Source organism: Mustela putorius, unplaced genomic scaffold (assembly GCF_011764305.1).
Source record: "Mustela putorius furo isolate JIRA1106 unplaced genomic scaffold, ASM1176430v1.1 tig00003896_pilon_pilon_pilon, whole genome shotgun sequence".
NCBI classification, from domain to species: Eukaryota; Metazoa; Chordata; class Mammalia; order Carnivora; family Mustelidae; genus Mustela; species Mustela putorius.
The window spans coordinates 5906502-5921464 of NW_025422045.1; the positions used below are offsets into that span (position 1 = coordinate 5906502).

At 32.8% G+C, this 14963-nt stretch overlaps 1 protein-coding gene across 4 annotated transcripts in view; it reads right to left on the reverse strand.

The window, feature by feature from the left end:
* Positions 1 to 14963, reverse strand: part of VPS13C (vacuolar protein sorting 13 homolog C) — a 179445-nt gene that overhangs the window by 97046 nt on the left and 67436 nt on the right. For all 4 annotated transcript variants that reach the window (XM_045067510.1, XM_045067509.1, XM_045067513.1 and 1 more), the window contains 7 exons: positions 12767 to 12884; positions 9177 to 9306; positions 8281 to 8359; positions 7567 to 7706; positions 4117 to 4270; positions 2250 to 2329; positions 703 to 762 (listed from right to left, as the gene is read on the reverse strand). In XM_045067510.1, coding sequence (XP_044923445.1) covers positions 703 to 762; positions 2250 to 2329; positions 4117 to 4270; positions 7567 to 7706; positions 8281 to 8359; positions 9177 to 9306; positions 12767 to 12884 — 761 coding nt within the window. The remainder of the gene's footprint in view (positions 1 to 702; positions 763 to 2249; positions 2330 to 4116; positions 4271 to 7566; positions 7707 to 8280; positions 8360 to 9176; positions 9307 to 12766; positions 12885 to 14963) is intronic.

Sequence of the window (14963 nt, forward strand, 5' to 3'; positions counted from 1 at the left end):
AGAAAAATGTTACTTTTTTTTAGAAAAATTAGTTACATTTTTAAAAACAATGACTCCAGAAAGCTAAGACACCAATAAAAAATGCTTTCAGAAATATGTGGTTTTCTAATAACAAATGAAAGAAATTTTAAAGATCTTTGCCTACATAAAAGAATTTCATTTTATGGCCACAAAGCACTAAATGTATATAAAAAACTATAAAAGGGAAGGTTCACAATATTCAATAGATTCTCCCATCTCTCAAAAGTACAACCAAAAATTCCTATCTAGTTATTTTTTTAATGTAACCCACAACTAGAATTTTGCCTTCTCTTCCTCCATATGACTATGTTAATGTGGCTCTAAAAGTACTCAACATATCTCCTTGTATTTTGCGTACTTTCTTAGCCCTGTATTAAACAGCAGTATAGAATATGATTTGTTTAAAATCCTGTTGTTTCTTTGTAGATCAAAGTTCTGTCATCTCGAGTATTCCCTTTATAAGAAATAATTAGAATGTGCCACAGTAAGTTAAAACATCAGCTCTATGATACTCAATGATAAATATAGAGGATGGTAGGTATCTATGAGATTAATTCATAACTTCTATTGGGTGTTGATAATTTCATCAAATTACATAGTCATTATTCCCCACAGGATACTAGAGCCTGCCACAGTAAGTTATTTTCAGATAAGATATATTCTTTTAACAAAATTTTTTACCTTAAGTGTTTGTTCAGTTTTTTCAAAGGTGGTTTGAAAACTAGGTCCACTCTTATCAGCCTAAAAAAAGAACAAAAGTTCTAAAGAAGTATTTATGACCAAAGTAAATAAATCATTTATATATGATCTTTATTTTTTATATTATTCAGAACTATAATTTATGTATATAATTAATTATATTGTCATTATTTTAAGTTAATAGCCAAATTATTTATTGTTACAGTACTGCAAATTTATTCTCCTCTTCAAATACGGAAGACCACAGTAATATTTACTTCTGGGAAACTACAGCTAGAGACTAGAATTAAAAATTCTGTTGATGGACATCTAGGTTCTGAAGGCTAGTAGGCTTAAAGGTCATCTAGCCCATCCATCACCTAACCTTGAATCCCTTTGTAACTTTGGGAAATCTATTTTAGGTTCTCTCCAGTGAAAGAAACCTCATTTTCTTTCAAATTTAATCTTAAGAGAAATTTGCTCTAATTAAATCTTCAATCTAAGTCAAAAATCTATCTCCCATCATAATTATCCATTGTTTCAAGTTCTCTCTCTTGGGAACATCCACAGTAAATTCAGTTCTACCTCTCGTGAGAAGGCTTCTGGCTAGGCCAATTTCTCGGCTGCTTTTTTTGGTTTTTTTTTTTTGTTTTTTAAGATTTTATATATTTATTTGAGAGAGAGAGAGTGAGTATGAGTGGGAGAGTGCAGGGTGGGGAAGGCAGAGGGTAAGGGAGAAGCAGACTCCCTGTTGAGCAGGGAGTTCAATGTGGGGCTCAATTCTGGGACCCTGAGATCATGACGCCAGCCAAAGGCATATGCTTAACAAACTGAGCCACCCAGGCACCCATCTCCGCCTTTTCAATGAAATAAACTTTTTATGCTCTTCTTTGTGAGAGAATCAATCACATTATATTTTAATTTTTATCTACTTGCCTATCCTCCTACAAGTCCATAATTTCCTTGAAAACAAGGAATGTTTTTCATCTCTATATCCCAAGTGCCTAACAGAACCTGACAAAGACATTCAAGAAATAGTTGTTGAAAAAAAAACAAAAAAACAACAAACAAAGAAATAGTTGTTGAATGATTAAACAAATCAAACTAATCTCGAATGAAGCTAAATACCATTACTTCCTTTGGCATTTCTGATATGATACCTTTTCAGTCCCTTCACAATCCTGGCAGTTCTCTTCAGAACCCAATCAAATTTGACTTTATCCCTTTTGATGAAGGACACTCAGTCAAATATCACCTACATATACAATGACTATAAGCAGGTGAATATGCCCCAAGAGACAGGAGTGCATCCTATGTCATCCCAAGCTTCCATCTTTGGGGATCGGGAGCTTGGTGACTTCTTAATGGTCCTACTTTGTGCTTAAGTGAAAGAGAAAGTAACACAAAAATGGAAAAAGAAACAGTGGATATCCCTGTGATTAAAACCTATGACAAACACCTAGAGCATTTACTAATCTGCTGTCATCTTTTTCCTTCCAGAAGACAGTTTAGAGTATACAATAAATATGTAAACATTCTATGTTCCTTACCTTAACATATTCTACCTTTAAGAGATCTAATCCAGGTTTATCAGATGAGCTAATCAGGTGAAGGGGTTTCTTTCTGGATCCTAGATTTAAAAAAAAGAAAAAAGTGTTTCAAATAAACTGCTCTTTTTTTAAGATTGGAATTTTCTGTATGTCTTTATCTTTTTAAAAAATGTTGTTAGTTAAGCTATAAAAGACTATCTGCACATATTTTCATGCACTGGTGAATAAATAAAGCAATCTAAATACTGATCTTACCTTTAGCATCCAGCTTACTTAAAAACATGCATATTTATTTTCATCTGATTTTATATCTGTGTTCAAAACTTAATCAATACCTCTCTAGATAATTTTTAAGGACCTATGTGCATTTGTATGGCAGTAGAAAGACTGTAAGTTTAAGAATTAATAAAAATTAATTCTAGTTCTTCTCTACCCTTACTAGGAGATACTCAACTTCAGCTTTCTCAACTATATAACAAGACAGAACTACAAAAATATGTAATACCTTATTGAGTTATAAAATTCTAGGAATATTTCATTCATATTGAAGAAATTTAAATAATTTTCCTTTGTTTAAGCTAAGAGAGAAGGCTTATTAGAAAAGAAAGTATTTTCTAAGGGAGGGAAACTGCTAAATTTCTTTTAATTTAAAAACTACAGGTATACTACTAGATGTCCTCTATATTCTTCACATAGACATACCAAGGAACTGCCTCAAAAAGCTTTGAAGAAGTAATTTATGTACCATTTTACCCATCTGTTATTATTTGCAGTTCTGTAATTCTGCTCCTGAGAAATCTCAGAATTTTTACTTCACCTTCAAGGACATAACCTTCCCTAAAGGAAAAAACAATCTAGCAAATTTTTACATTTTCCTCTCAAGAAGTAATGTAAACTTCACCCAAAGATAGTACTTAACAGAAACTGACTAGCATATAAATGATTTTTCTTCTAAACTGAGATGTTTTAGTTTCAACTATTAAAAAATAACAGAAATAAGACTTTATATTTGACTAAAATGTTAGGAAAATATTAAGTAATTACTGTAGATTCACCCATTCCATCATTCCTCAAATACCTAATTAGCACACAAGATGTACACTGAAATAAATAAACCATAAGAGCTTCCAAAATAATGAATTTTATCTTTCATTCTAGCTTTTATAACCTGGTACTGCTTCTGATATATAAACACTATTCAACAGAATGAACAAAGACTTTAATATCATAAGATCAGAGATAAATTCTAGGCTTTGTCATTCATAAAATGCATGGTCTGGAATAAACCACTTAATCCCTCCTTATTTGACCTATCTTTGTAAAATGAGAATAGTATTCCATATATAAAGGAGATTTATATGGACTCCCTAAGACAGTAGATCATAGTACTTAAGAATACAAACCCAGGGGCACCTGGGTGGCTCAGTGGAGGTAAGCCTGTGCCTTTGGCTCAGGTCCTGATCTCAGGATCCAGGGATCAAGCCCCGCATTGGGCTCTCTGCTCAGCAGGAAGCCTGCTTCACCCTCTCTCTCTGCCTGCCTCTCTGCCTACTTGTGATCTCTCTCTGTCAAATAAATTTTTAAAAATTAAAAAAAAAAAAAACCCAGACTTCCAAGATTTTAATCATGGTTTGGCAACTAACCAGCAGTATGACCATGGTTATATTATATAAAACTTATGCCTTAGCTTCTTCATATGTAAATTGGAGATAATAACATTGTCATAAGGGTTAAATGAGCTATTATTTATTAAATTCTTATAACAGTGCTATTACTTATTATAAAGATTATTAGATACACAAGTGTTTCAGATAGTCAAAGTGATATTGTATTTATTAACCATTACTTCTATTTTTATGACTATTACCTTGAATTTCATGGTAATCCAAGCTGATTTTCTTTAAATAAGATACCACATTTATATCAAATGTTCTCATTGTAGCCTCTGTTCCTAAATGAGTAACATTAAATACTAGAATTGTATCTTCTTCTTTCTGTTGTTTGGTAAATTCCAAAACCACCTAAAAGATCAGAACAGACAATAAAAGCTTGATGAATTTTAGAATCATGCTTAAGAACAAAATTTTTCTTCATATAGATCATCATGAACATAATAGAAGCTTTGTTCATACTTTCTTACTACCATAAAGTTATTTACTATGACTGGAAATTATCACCTTAAATTCTGTTGTTCAGAATATTACTACAGCTACTAAAAATCATGATATAATTTCACATCAATTATTGATTTACTTTTCTTAATTTAGTAGAAATGGGTATGTATGGAATCTTAGTATGTTTTTCTTAAACCTATCATGTTTAGATATTTAAACCTATCTTTTTTAAACCTATCATCATGTTTAAATCATGTGTGTTGATTAAAAAAAAAAAAGCATTCCCATTAAAGTAAAAGGTAAGACAGGGTATTCACTATTATAGTACTATTTAAATTTATTCTGGATATAACATCCAGTATATTTAGCCAATCAAAACCAAAACATTTATGTGGTAATTTTTAAAACATGGAAGTTCTTTGATACTCCATCAAGATATAGAGATCTTTGTCTACTATCTTTGAATTTAAACAGGCTTGTGACTATTTCAATCAACACACTACAGAGGAATTTAAAAAGGCCCATAAAACTTCTGCCTGAGAATGCATACTGAAGGGAAACTAGCTGCCATGTAAAAACGTCAACTACCCAGACACTGCCATGTTCAGGAGGCCATGAGCAGGCACTTCAAATAGTCCCAGCTGAGCTCCCAGCCAACAGTGAGTATCAAGGGCCAGTCTCATGAGTGAGACACTTCTGAGACCGTCTGAGGCTTCAGGTCACTGTAGCTCCAGCAAATCTGACTGCAACCACATAAAAAACTATACACAAAAACTACTAAGCTGGGAGGTGCCTGGGTGGCTTAGTCAGTTAAATATCTGCCTTTGGCTCAGGTCATGATCTCAGGGTCCTGGGATCAAGCCGCGCTCTTAAAAAAAATTGCTAAACTGGACCCTTCCACAATTCCTAATCCATAATACTCTGAGTGCAAAATAAAACAGTTGTTTTAAGCTATCATGTTTTTGCATAGCCTGTTAGGTAGCAATAATAACCAGAACAATGTAAACACTGAAAAAAAGCAAAAATAACACTACTGGCAGTGATATGTACTTAAGAAAAACTAGGAGTGTCAACTGAAAAATAGAAATAATAATAGTATAATAAGATATTCAGTACAGAGTTGTTATACAAAAATAAATTTTAGAGAAATCAGTGATTTAAGTGAAAGCAATGAAATAATAAAATAATATATTAAATTATGGGTAAATATTTTTGTAATCAAGGAGAATTTTCTAAACATGCACTAAGATATAAAGAAAAATTTTAATATATTTTACTACAGCAACATTTAAAACTTCAAAATGGCAAAAGAAGTCAAATTTGGAAAAACAGAACCATTTTTTCTTAGATGATTCTAATTATCATTGTTTATCATTTTATTCATTCAATATTCCATAAAATATTTATTGGACATCATCTACCATGTACAAGGCCATGCCAGCCACTAGGAACATCAAAGTGATCAGGACAGACAAGATCCTTGTCCTGATGGAGCTTATATTGTAAGAAGAGTGGAAAAGAGTGAAGGTTCCTTATATTGGGTGGTCAGGCCTTTCCAATAAGATGGCACTTGAGCAAGTATCTAATAGAAGTAAAGAATCAAATCATAGAGAAAAAGGGTGTTCCAGGCAAAACAACAACAACAATCACAAAATCCAAAAAAATACCCCAGCAACCACAAAGAATATGCTTTGGTATATATAAGGAAAAACAAAAGGGAAGTGTAAGCTCCATAAGGCAAGAACTTTGTGCTTGCTGCTGTAACTGTGGTATGTAAAACAATGCACTCCATGATGACATTTGATGAATATTTATTGGAAGGATGAAAGAAATGCGACTGGAGCAAAGTGAGCAAGGCAGAAGAGAAGTGAAGATGAATCTAAAGAAGTCATACGGGCTTAGCCACATGCCATGTAAGGCCTAGCAGGCCATGGGAAGGACTTAACCCTTTACTCTAATTAAGATGGAGGCCAGTGGATGGTTGTGAAATGACATGATCTTTTTAAAAGGATTATTACTCTGAGGGCTCCTGGGTGCTTCAGTCAGTTAAGTGTCCAGCTCTTGATTTTGGCTCAAGGTCATGATCTCAGGGTCGTGAGATCAAGCCCTGCATCAGGCTCGGTTCTCTCTCCCTCTCCCTCTGCCCATCCTTCTCCCAACTCCTCACATGTTCTCTCTCTAAAAAAAAAGGATCATTCTGGCTACTGTGGTGAGAACAGAGTACTTCATGGAAGCAGAGAAACAATTATGAGGCTATTGCACTAGTCTAGGCAAGACGGTGACTTGGACAGTGCAGTTAAAAAGAAGAGCAACCATTTGAATGTATTCTGAAGTTAGCATCAAGGAATTTTCTGATATGTTAGATGGGCATTTGAAAGAAAGAAGTCAAAGAAGGCTAAAGATAAATAATATATATTTCCTTTAAACAAATACCAATAATACTTAGAGGAATTTATATACACAATTAAAATCTGTTATTTCCGACATTACATTTTAGGACATGATCTCACACTGGAATATAAACCAGTCAATAAGAAACATCTTTTTATACCTTTGTGCTTTATTATCAAAGCAGTGCATATTTATTATTAAAAATTTAGAGTACATGGAAAGGCAAACAGACATAAATAAGAAACTATAATTCCAATGCACAGAAATAAATGCTGTCCATCATGCATTCTCAAAAAAAAAAAGCTGTATGTGTAATTTCTAAATAGAATCACGATGTCCTTGGTATTATAATCTCCTTTTTTTCTCCAAAATAATGATATTTTGTAACCATCTTTCCATATCAATATTTCTTTTTATTACAAGATTTTCAATGGATATAAAGACATGCTAAAAATGTAGGCTGTTTACACTTTTCTGAATTATAAACATAACAATAAGCATATTATTTAGTTTAAAAGTAAAAAAAAACATTAATTTAAACATGCCATATAAATTTTCTATAGAAAAGAAAATCTCATTTAGGTATCTTGAGCTTTTCCAGAATACATTAGATATGAGATCACTCTCATATTGGTTTTTACAAAGTAACATTTCATTTTCTTGGAACTGTGGGTAGTAGGGAACTGTTAGGAAGTAGGGAAGACAGAGTATCATATTTTGATATGTTTAGTGTTTGGATCTATCATGAGACAGTTTACAAGGATAGTCATGACAAACATATATTTATTTATGAGCAAAACAAAAATATATACCTCTTTAATTTCAAACTTTAGTAAAAGATTAATAAGCTCCTCATTTGGGGTCTCTGCAACTTTTTTAAGTTCTGAACTTCTCACACTTTTACCGGTCTGTGTATCTCCATCTTCAGCATCAAAATATTCATCATCAGACTCTAAAAAACACATTCGACTTGAAAGACTGTCCACTGAAAACTGTATAAAACACTCAAATTTCTCAAAAGTAAAATTCATTTATTAGATAAAATCTTCATATTCAGAATCAGAATACAGTTACAATGCTTTTCGAAGTCCCACCAAGTGACCCAACCTGGTATGTGATAATCATATATTAAAGGCTGAACCACCCTATCATTTTTTTCTTCAATAGTTCTGTTTTTCACTTCAGTTCCCTCATTCCACACTCAATATAAATAACTGTTGGGCATGACTCCATTTCTGGATTCTCTATTCTGTCCCATTGATCTATGTGTCTGTTTTTGTGCCAGTACCATACTGTCTTGATAAATCACTAAATTCTACCCCAAAATTGATAATACACTATATGTTAACTAACTTGAACTTAAAGAAAATTTTAAAGTGACTCAAAATGACTCTGTTAGTAGAACAACTAGAACTAAGCCAGTGAATTGTTTTAACACTTCCAAAATTCCTTTATTTTCTGAAAATTTTATCTCTATATACAAATTTCTATAGGCTTAGTTTAATAAAAAAATTTACTTTCCTTACCTGATTCTAGTCCATCTAGCAACAGTGAAGTACCAAGTAGGTCTTTTGTTCTATCTGAAATAATAGGAATTGAGGATACCTAGCAAAGAATACAAAATGTTTTCTTAACATACTGATTTAGCAGGATCCAAATGTACATAAATAAGAAAAATATTGAAAAAGTAGTGGAGGACAGAGAGAGATGGAAAGACATACACACACAATACACAAATCTTCCAACAAAGCACATTATACAATCAACTAACTAATGGCTGGCTAGTGTTTACTATTTATTAAGACTACCACCTGTATTTATAAGGGCAGACTATGTACTACTCGTAGATAAATCTACTTATCATAGTGTGTCATTCAGTTGCTGTCTCTGACAATACTAACTGTGCATCTGTATTATAGGTTCCCAGAAAATGGTATCAACATTGGTGGGATCTCTCAAATTTCATTTCAAAGTAAATGGAAATTCAACACTTATTTTATGCTGTAAAGATCAATTCCCAATTAAAGTTATCTACAAGTTTTAAGTCTAATGTGTAAGAAAATTACACACAAATTATTCTATTTTGTAACATTTTAAGGAAGATTTTTATATCTAATTTTACTTAAACACATTTCTTCCATTTGTGAAAACATCTTTTCCTTTCACTTACGTATTTTTGTTCCCTTTGTTCTCTAACGCTGACTTCCTACCACCACTCTAAACAGTACTGAAAACAGGCTTCAAACTTCATCTATTCAATGTCATATGTGCTTTTGTGTAGAATCAACATTAAACTTCACAAGTATACCAAATACATGAAACTGGCCCTAAAAAATATTTAAAAACAAATTAACTCAGAAAAAGTGAAAAACATCACCATATGCAAATGTAAAGATGTAGCACCTTTATTATATCCATTTACCTGTCTCTCGGGAGACTCTGCAAAGGATTTCTGTGGCAAGGGTATACTGTTAACCAAACAGAGCACATCTTTCATCTTCTGGTCAGAAATTCTCACATGCACCAACGGAAGTCCTCCGGATACTTTCAATCTAAAAATACAATTTAACTGTAAGGTTTTAAGGTCCAGCTTCTCTCTATTATGGAGGGGCAAACAGATTAGAGACTATACTGTGGACTCAAAGGACTCTGGACATGCTTTAATCTAACTAATGCCTCATTCAATAAACATTGTCAGAAAATGAGGTTCTATGTAAGCCAAGTTTCCAGATAATTCTTTTTAATGTATCCCTCTTTAGCAGCCAAATCTTTTAAAGTTAACTAATTTTTATGAATATTTTCAAACACAATGTCTAATTTTTAAAACCACTATACATTCTTTATTTCCTGGCAAAGATTTTACATTATACATATCTAAGAGTATGTACTCCATCACTCTCTATCCCCTAGCCTTGTCTTATTTCCTTTTCTAGTACTTACCAGTACCTGACATGTCATATATATATAGCTTATTTTATGTCTCCTGAATAAAATATAAGCACCCTGAGGACCTCTGTTTTATTCACTGCTGAGTTATGGCTGTGCTTTCATTAGTTACTTCTAGGCACTTGCTTCTACTCTGCTTCCCTACTCAGCATAACTGCCTAGGTTTATCTTTCATAATAGCTTTGTGGCACCCGTTTGCTGCTCATGAAGTTCCTTCCAGTTATTGCTTATCTTTGACTTGCCAACTATGCTGTGAAGAGCTCAAGTTGACAGATGCCTAACCATTATATGAAGAATGATATTGTGTATAATGCACAAACCAAAAGAGGCCAGTTGGCTTTTCCTGTCTCAAAATACTGAACTTCCTACAAAAGTACTCTGTAAGTTGAAAGCACCATAAATATGTAAAAATGCTTCTTTGTTATTTGTGAAACATTACATAAAACTAAAAGCATCTCTGAGAGAGGGACTGGATGAACTCTCCCACCTAAAATAACTACAAAGTTGGACAAAATACACAAAAAAATGGTTTAAAAGACACTGGACATTAGTCAACAAAAGACAGATGATAAATGGAAAACAAATGAGGGAAGACCTAGAAAGACCCCAGCTTACTGACTCAATTATTTCAAAATGTAAAGTAAAGGAGTATTTCAAGAGAGATTTACAACATTAAATGCCTATAGTAGAAAAGAAGAAAGGTCTTAAATCAGTGTTTTCAACTTCCACCTTAAAGAACTAGGAAGCAAATGAAACCCAAAGGAAGCCAAAGTGGAAAAAGCAATAATAAACATGAGTGGAAATCAATGAAATAAAAAACAGAAGGGCAATAGAGAAAATAATTGAAGCCAAAAGCTGATTTTTTTCAGAAGATGGTCAACAAACCTGATAAACTGATCAGGAAAAAAAAGAGAAAAGAAATAAACTACTAACATCAGCAGGGTGAGAAATATAGCATCACTACAAATTCTCTATGTATTCAAAAGGCAATACAATAATACATGAACAATCCTATGACAAGAAGCAAAGATGGACAAATTCCTTCCTTAAAAGACAAACTACCAAAGATCACTCCAAAAAATCTAAATAGCCCCCTAACTAAGGAATACACTAAATTTGCAGTTAAAAACTCTCCCCCAGAGGGAGTGGAGAAGTGAGTTAGGGGGAATTGGAGGGGGAGACATGCCAGGAGAGACTGTGGACTCTGAAAAACAAACTGAGGGTTTTGGAAGGGAGGGGGGTAGGGAGTTGTGTCAGCCTGGTGGTGGGTATTATGGAGGGCACGTATTGCATGGAGCACTGGGTGTGGTGCATAAACAATGAATGCTGGAACACTGGAACGAAAATAAAATGGGGGGAAAAAACCTCTCCCCCAAAAAACAAACTCAAGGCCAGACAGCTTCACTAATGAATTCCACCAAACATATAAAGAAGAAATAATTCTACACAACTTCCTCCAAAAAACTCACTCGATGAGGCCAACATTACCCTGATACTCTGAAACAAAGACAATGAAAGCACAAGTACTCTCATAAATAGAGATGTTGACCCTTGTACAACTTGGGTTTGAACTCTATGGGTCTACTTATATGTGGATTTTTTTCAATAAATATGATGCAGTACTGTAATTGTATTTTCTCTCCTTGATTTTAGTAATATTTTCTTTTCTTTAGATTTATTATAAAAAGAATCTACAACATATACACAGAATATGTGTTAATCAACTGTTCATATTATCAGTATGGCTTCCAGTTAAAGGTAGGCTTTTAGTAGTTGAGTTTGTTTTTTTTTTTTTAAAGGTATTTTTTTTCTTTTTTTTTTTTTTTAAGATTTTATTTATTTATTTGACAGAGAGAGATCACAAGTAGGCAGAGAGGCAGGCAGAGAGAGAGAGAGGAAGGGAAGCAGGCTCCCTGCTGAACAGAGAGCCTGATGCAGGACTCGATCCCAGGACCCTGAGATCATGACCTGAGCCAAAGGCAGCGGCTTAACCCACTGAGCCACCCAGGCGCCCTAGTAGTTGAGTTTTAAGGAAATCAAAAGTTACACATGGATTTTCAAGTGAGCGAGTGTGGGACTGGGATGGGGGTAATTTTAAAGAGGAAAACTGTTCAAGGGCCAACTATGTAAAAGGACACAAGGACTTCCTGGGATGATGGATGTGTTCATTATCTTGACTGCAGTGATGGTTTCATAGATATATATATATATATATATATAGATATATATATGTATGTAAAAACTTATCAAATTGTGTTAGTTAAAAAGATGACTTAACTGAATGTCAATAATATTTCAATAAGGCTGTTTTTAAGAAGGCAGCATAAATATTTCATAATTATCTCCTTAAATTCAAAATTTAGTTTCTACTTTTTATTCCCTTGAATTATTTTCAAGATTTTATATGGTTTCATTATCAAAAGAGCCTCTAATTTTTTTCTAGTTTCAAATTTTTATTTAAATTCCAGTTAGTTAACATACAGTGTAATGTTAGTTTCAGGAATAGAGTTTAGTGATTCATCGCTTACATACAACACCCAGTGCTCATCACAAGTGCCCTCCTTAACATCCACCATCGGTTTAATACATCTCCCCCATCTACCTCCACTCCACTATCCCTCAATTCTCTATAGTTAAGAGTCTGTTTTCTGGTTTGCCTTTCTTTTTCTTTCCCTTATGTTCATCTGTTGTTTCTTATATTCATATAGTATTTGAAGTCATATAGTATTTGTCTTTCTCTGATTTATTTTGCTTAGCGTAATACTCTCTAGCTCCATCCACATCGCTAATTTTTGTAGATTTTATGTTATTGATATTGAATCATGGATTTGATCCATTCAAAAACATGGATAACTAACTTTTTGCATAATATAAAAGTCAAGATACTTTTGAATAAGAGAGGTGATACATCATAATTCAAATAAACATTTTCTTAAAAATGTGTTTCTGCTATACGATAATCATTTTTTTCTGTCCTTCACAAATCTAGTTTTTTAAAATCCGGTAAATGATACAGAAATATGTCACCTTGCTAATTTTATAATATAAAAGAAACTCATACATTACCTGGCCATTCTAATGTCTTTTTCTACCATTGCCTTGGCCAACTCAACATGAATATCCATGGGTTGCAATATATGCATAGTTGATGGATGTTGAAATCGACACTCTTTCCAGTTTTCCTCTTTAAAAAAAAAATTAAAATTAAGCTAATTTTTTAGATGTTCTGAAAAATTACTCTAACTTAATAGAATATAGCAAACATATTAGATAAATACCAATTTCTACTTCTTTCAGCATATAAGTTAAATGACCTATATTTTGAAAAGTGAGATTGATGTTAATAATATAACTGCCTATTTTAAAATGTTTTGTAGTCAGCAGTAACAGTTCACACTTGATCTTAGCCAAAAGACGGAGAAGCAATAGCGTAACAGTTCTTAATAAGTGGGCATTTTCCCCACTTAATTACTAAATAATTCTTATTGAATTGACCATTACAGCTGTATGAATACTAAAATAATTTGCTATAATAAATTATACAATCCACATCAAAGAAAAAAATTAAAATTCACTCATTCTCTAAAAATGAGGGTTATTAATAACATATTTACTCTAACTCCATTTGACATTCTTTATCTTAATCCTAGGTCTATCATGTCTAGGCTATCAATCTGGCTTATGTATCTAAAGGCTATGAAGTGATTCACAATATTAATATAGTATAATCTACTATGGGGAATAAAAACAAAGGAAAAAATAAGTGGGAAAGAAACAGTTTTATATACAAGTATGTTTATAAGCATATGAGATGGGGGAACCGAACAATCAAAATGGCTGACAAAAGATTGAAATAAACAATGATACAAAAATAAAAAATAAACTAAATAAAATAAAACAAGACTGATAGGAGTCAAAGACTATAATATAAAAATAATTGTAAATATTTATTTGGAAAATATTTATATAACATCTTGCCCTGATTCTGGAATTAGTGATCAAGGTAGGTGGTTGGAGTAAAAAAAGGAAAAAAAAATAGAAAATGACAGAGGGGGGAAAAAGAGGTTTCTGGGGTTCCTCAGGCAAATTACACTAATATAGTACATACTTCTAAAATACAAATGAGTTTTATCAAATAAGATTTTATGATAAAAAAGTATAATAATCACTTTTCTCTAACAGAATCCTACACAGATCTCAACTGATAGCAGTCACTGAACATCTTTTATCACTTATAACTCAAACAATTATTATTAAACACATACAAAAGAAAAGGCAGTTTTAATGGTCTGTGTAATAGTTCTTCCCTTCAAAGAATTAATAGGCTCATAATATATAAAAACTAAGTAAAGCATTATGTATTTACATTTTAATATAGCTCTTCAATTCTATTAGAGTATACACTCTGTACACAGAGTTACGTTCCTTCTTCCAATGACCTACCATAAAGTGATATATTCAAGGATACTTAGCAAATAATTATTGCATTTAGAAACTAAACAAGTATGGAGAGCGGTGTTCTTTACTTAAGCAACAGAAAACACCAAAGCTTTTTGAAAATAATTAACTACTTTTAGGGTTTTAAAACTATACCCATCCTTGTCAGATATCTACAAAAGTAGGTTGTAATACTACTGAAATAATGACTAGGCAAATATAGTCAAAATATTTGCAAATAAAGCAGCAAGGAAAGACAACACTGAGACATCCCAAAAGCACTAAGACAGAAAAACTTGAGCCAATGGCAACTTCTATTTTTGCGTTCTGGTTAGTTTCCTAGTCATATCACAACAAAATAAGCAATGACTGGACCTAGATTCAAACAGTGCTAAGTACCTGCAGATGAATAGTATATTTTTAAATATTTATATATCTATATATTTTTAAAGATTTTATTTATTTATTTGACAGACAGAGATCACAAGTAGGCAGAGAAGCAGGCCGAGAGAGAGAAAGAAGTAGGCTCCCTGCTGAGCAGAGAGCCCGATGCGGGACTTGATCCCAGGACCCTGAGATCATTACCTGAGCCGAAGGCAAAGGCTTATTAACCCACTGAGCCACCCAGCCTCCCTGAATAGGTATATTTTTATCTCTGTTTCTACCTGTGGCAGTGATTTGCACTGATGGGCTCCAATTTCGTTTTCTTAAGTGACCAACAGGATATGTGTTCAAAATATTGTCAGGGTTGATATACATGCAGACATATGCATATACTTACCTAAGCTACTCAACATAATTTCAAGATCCTAAAAATTGAGCAACT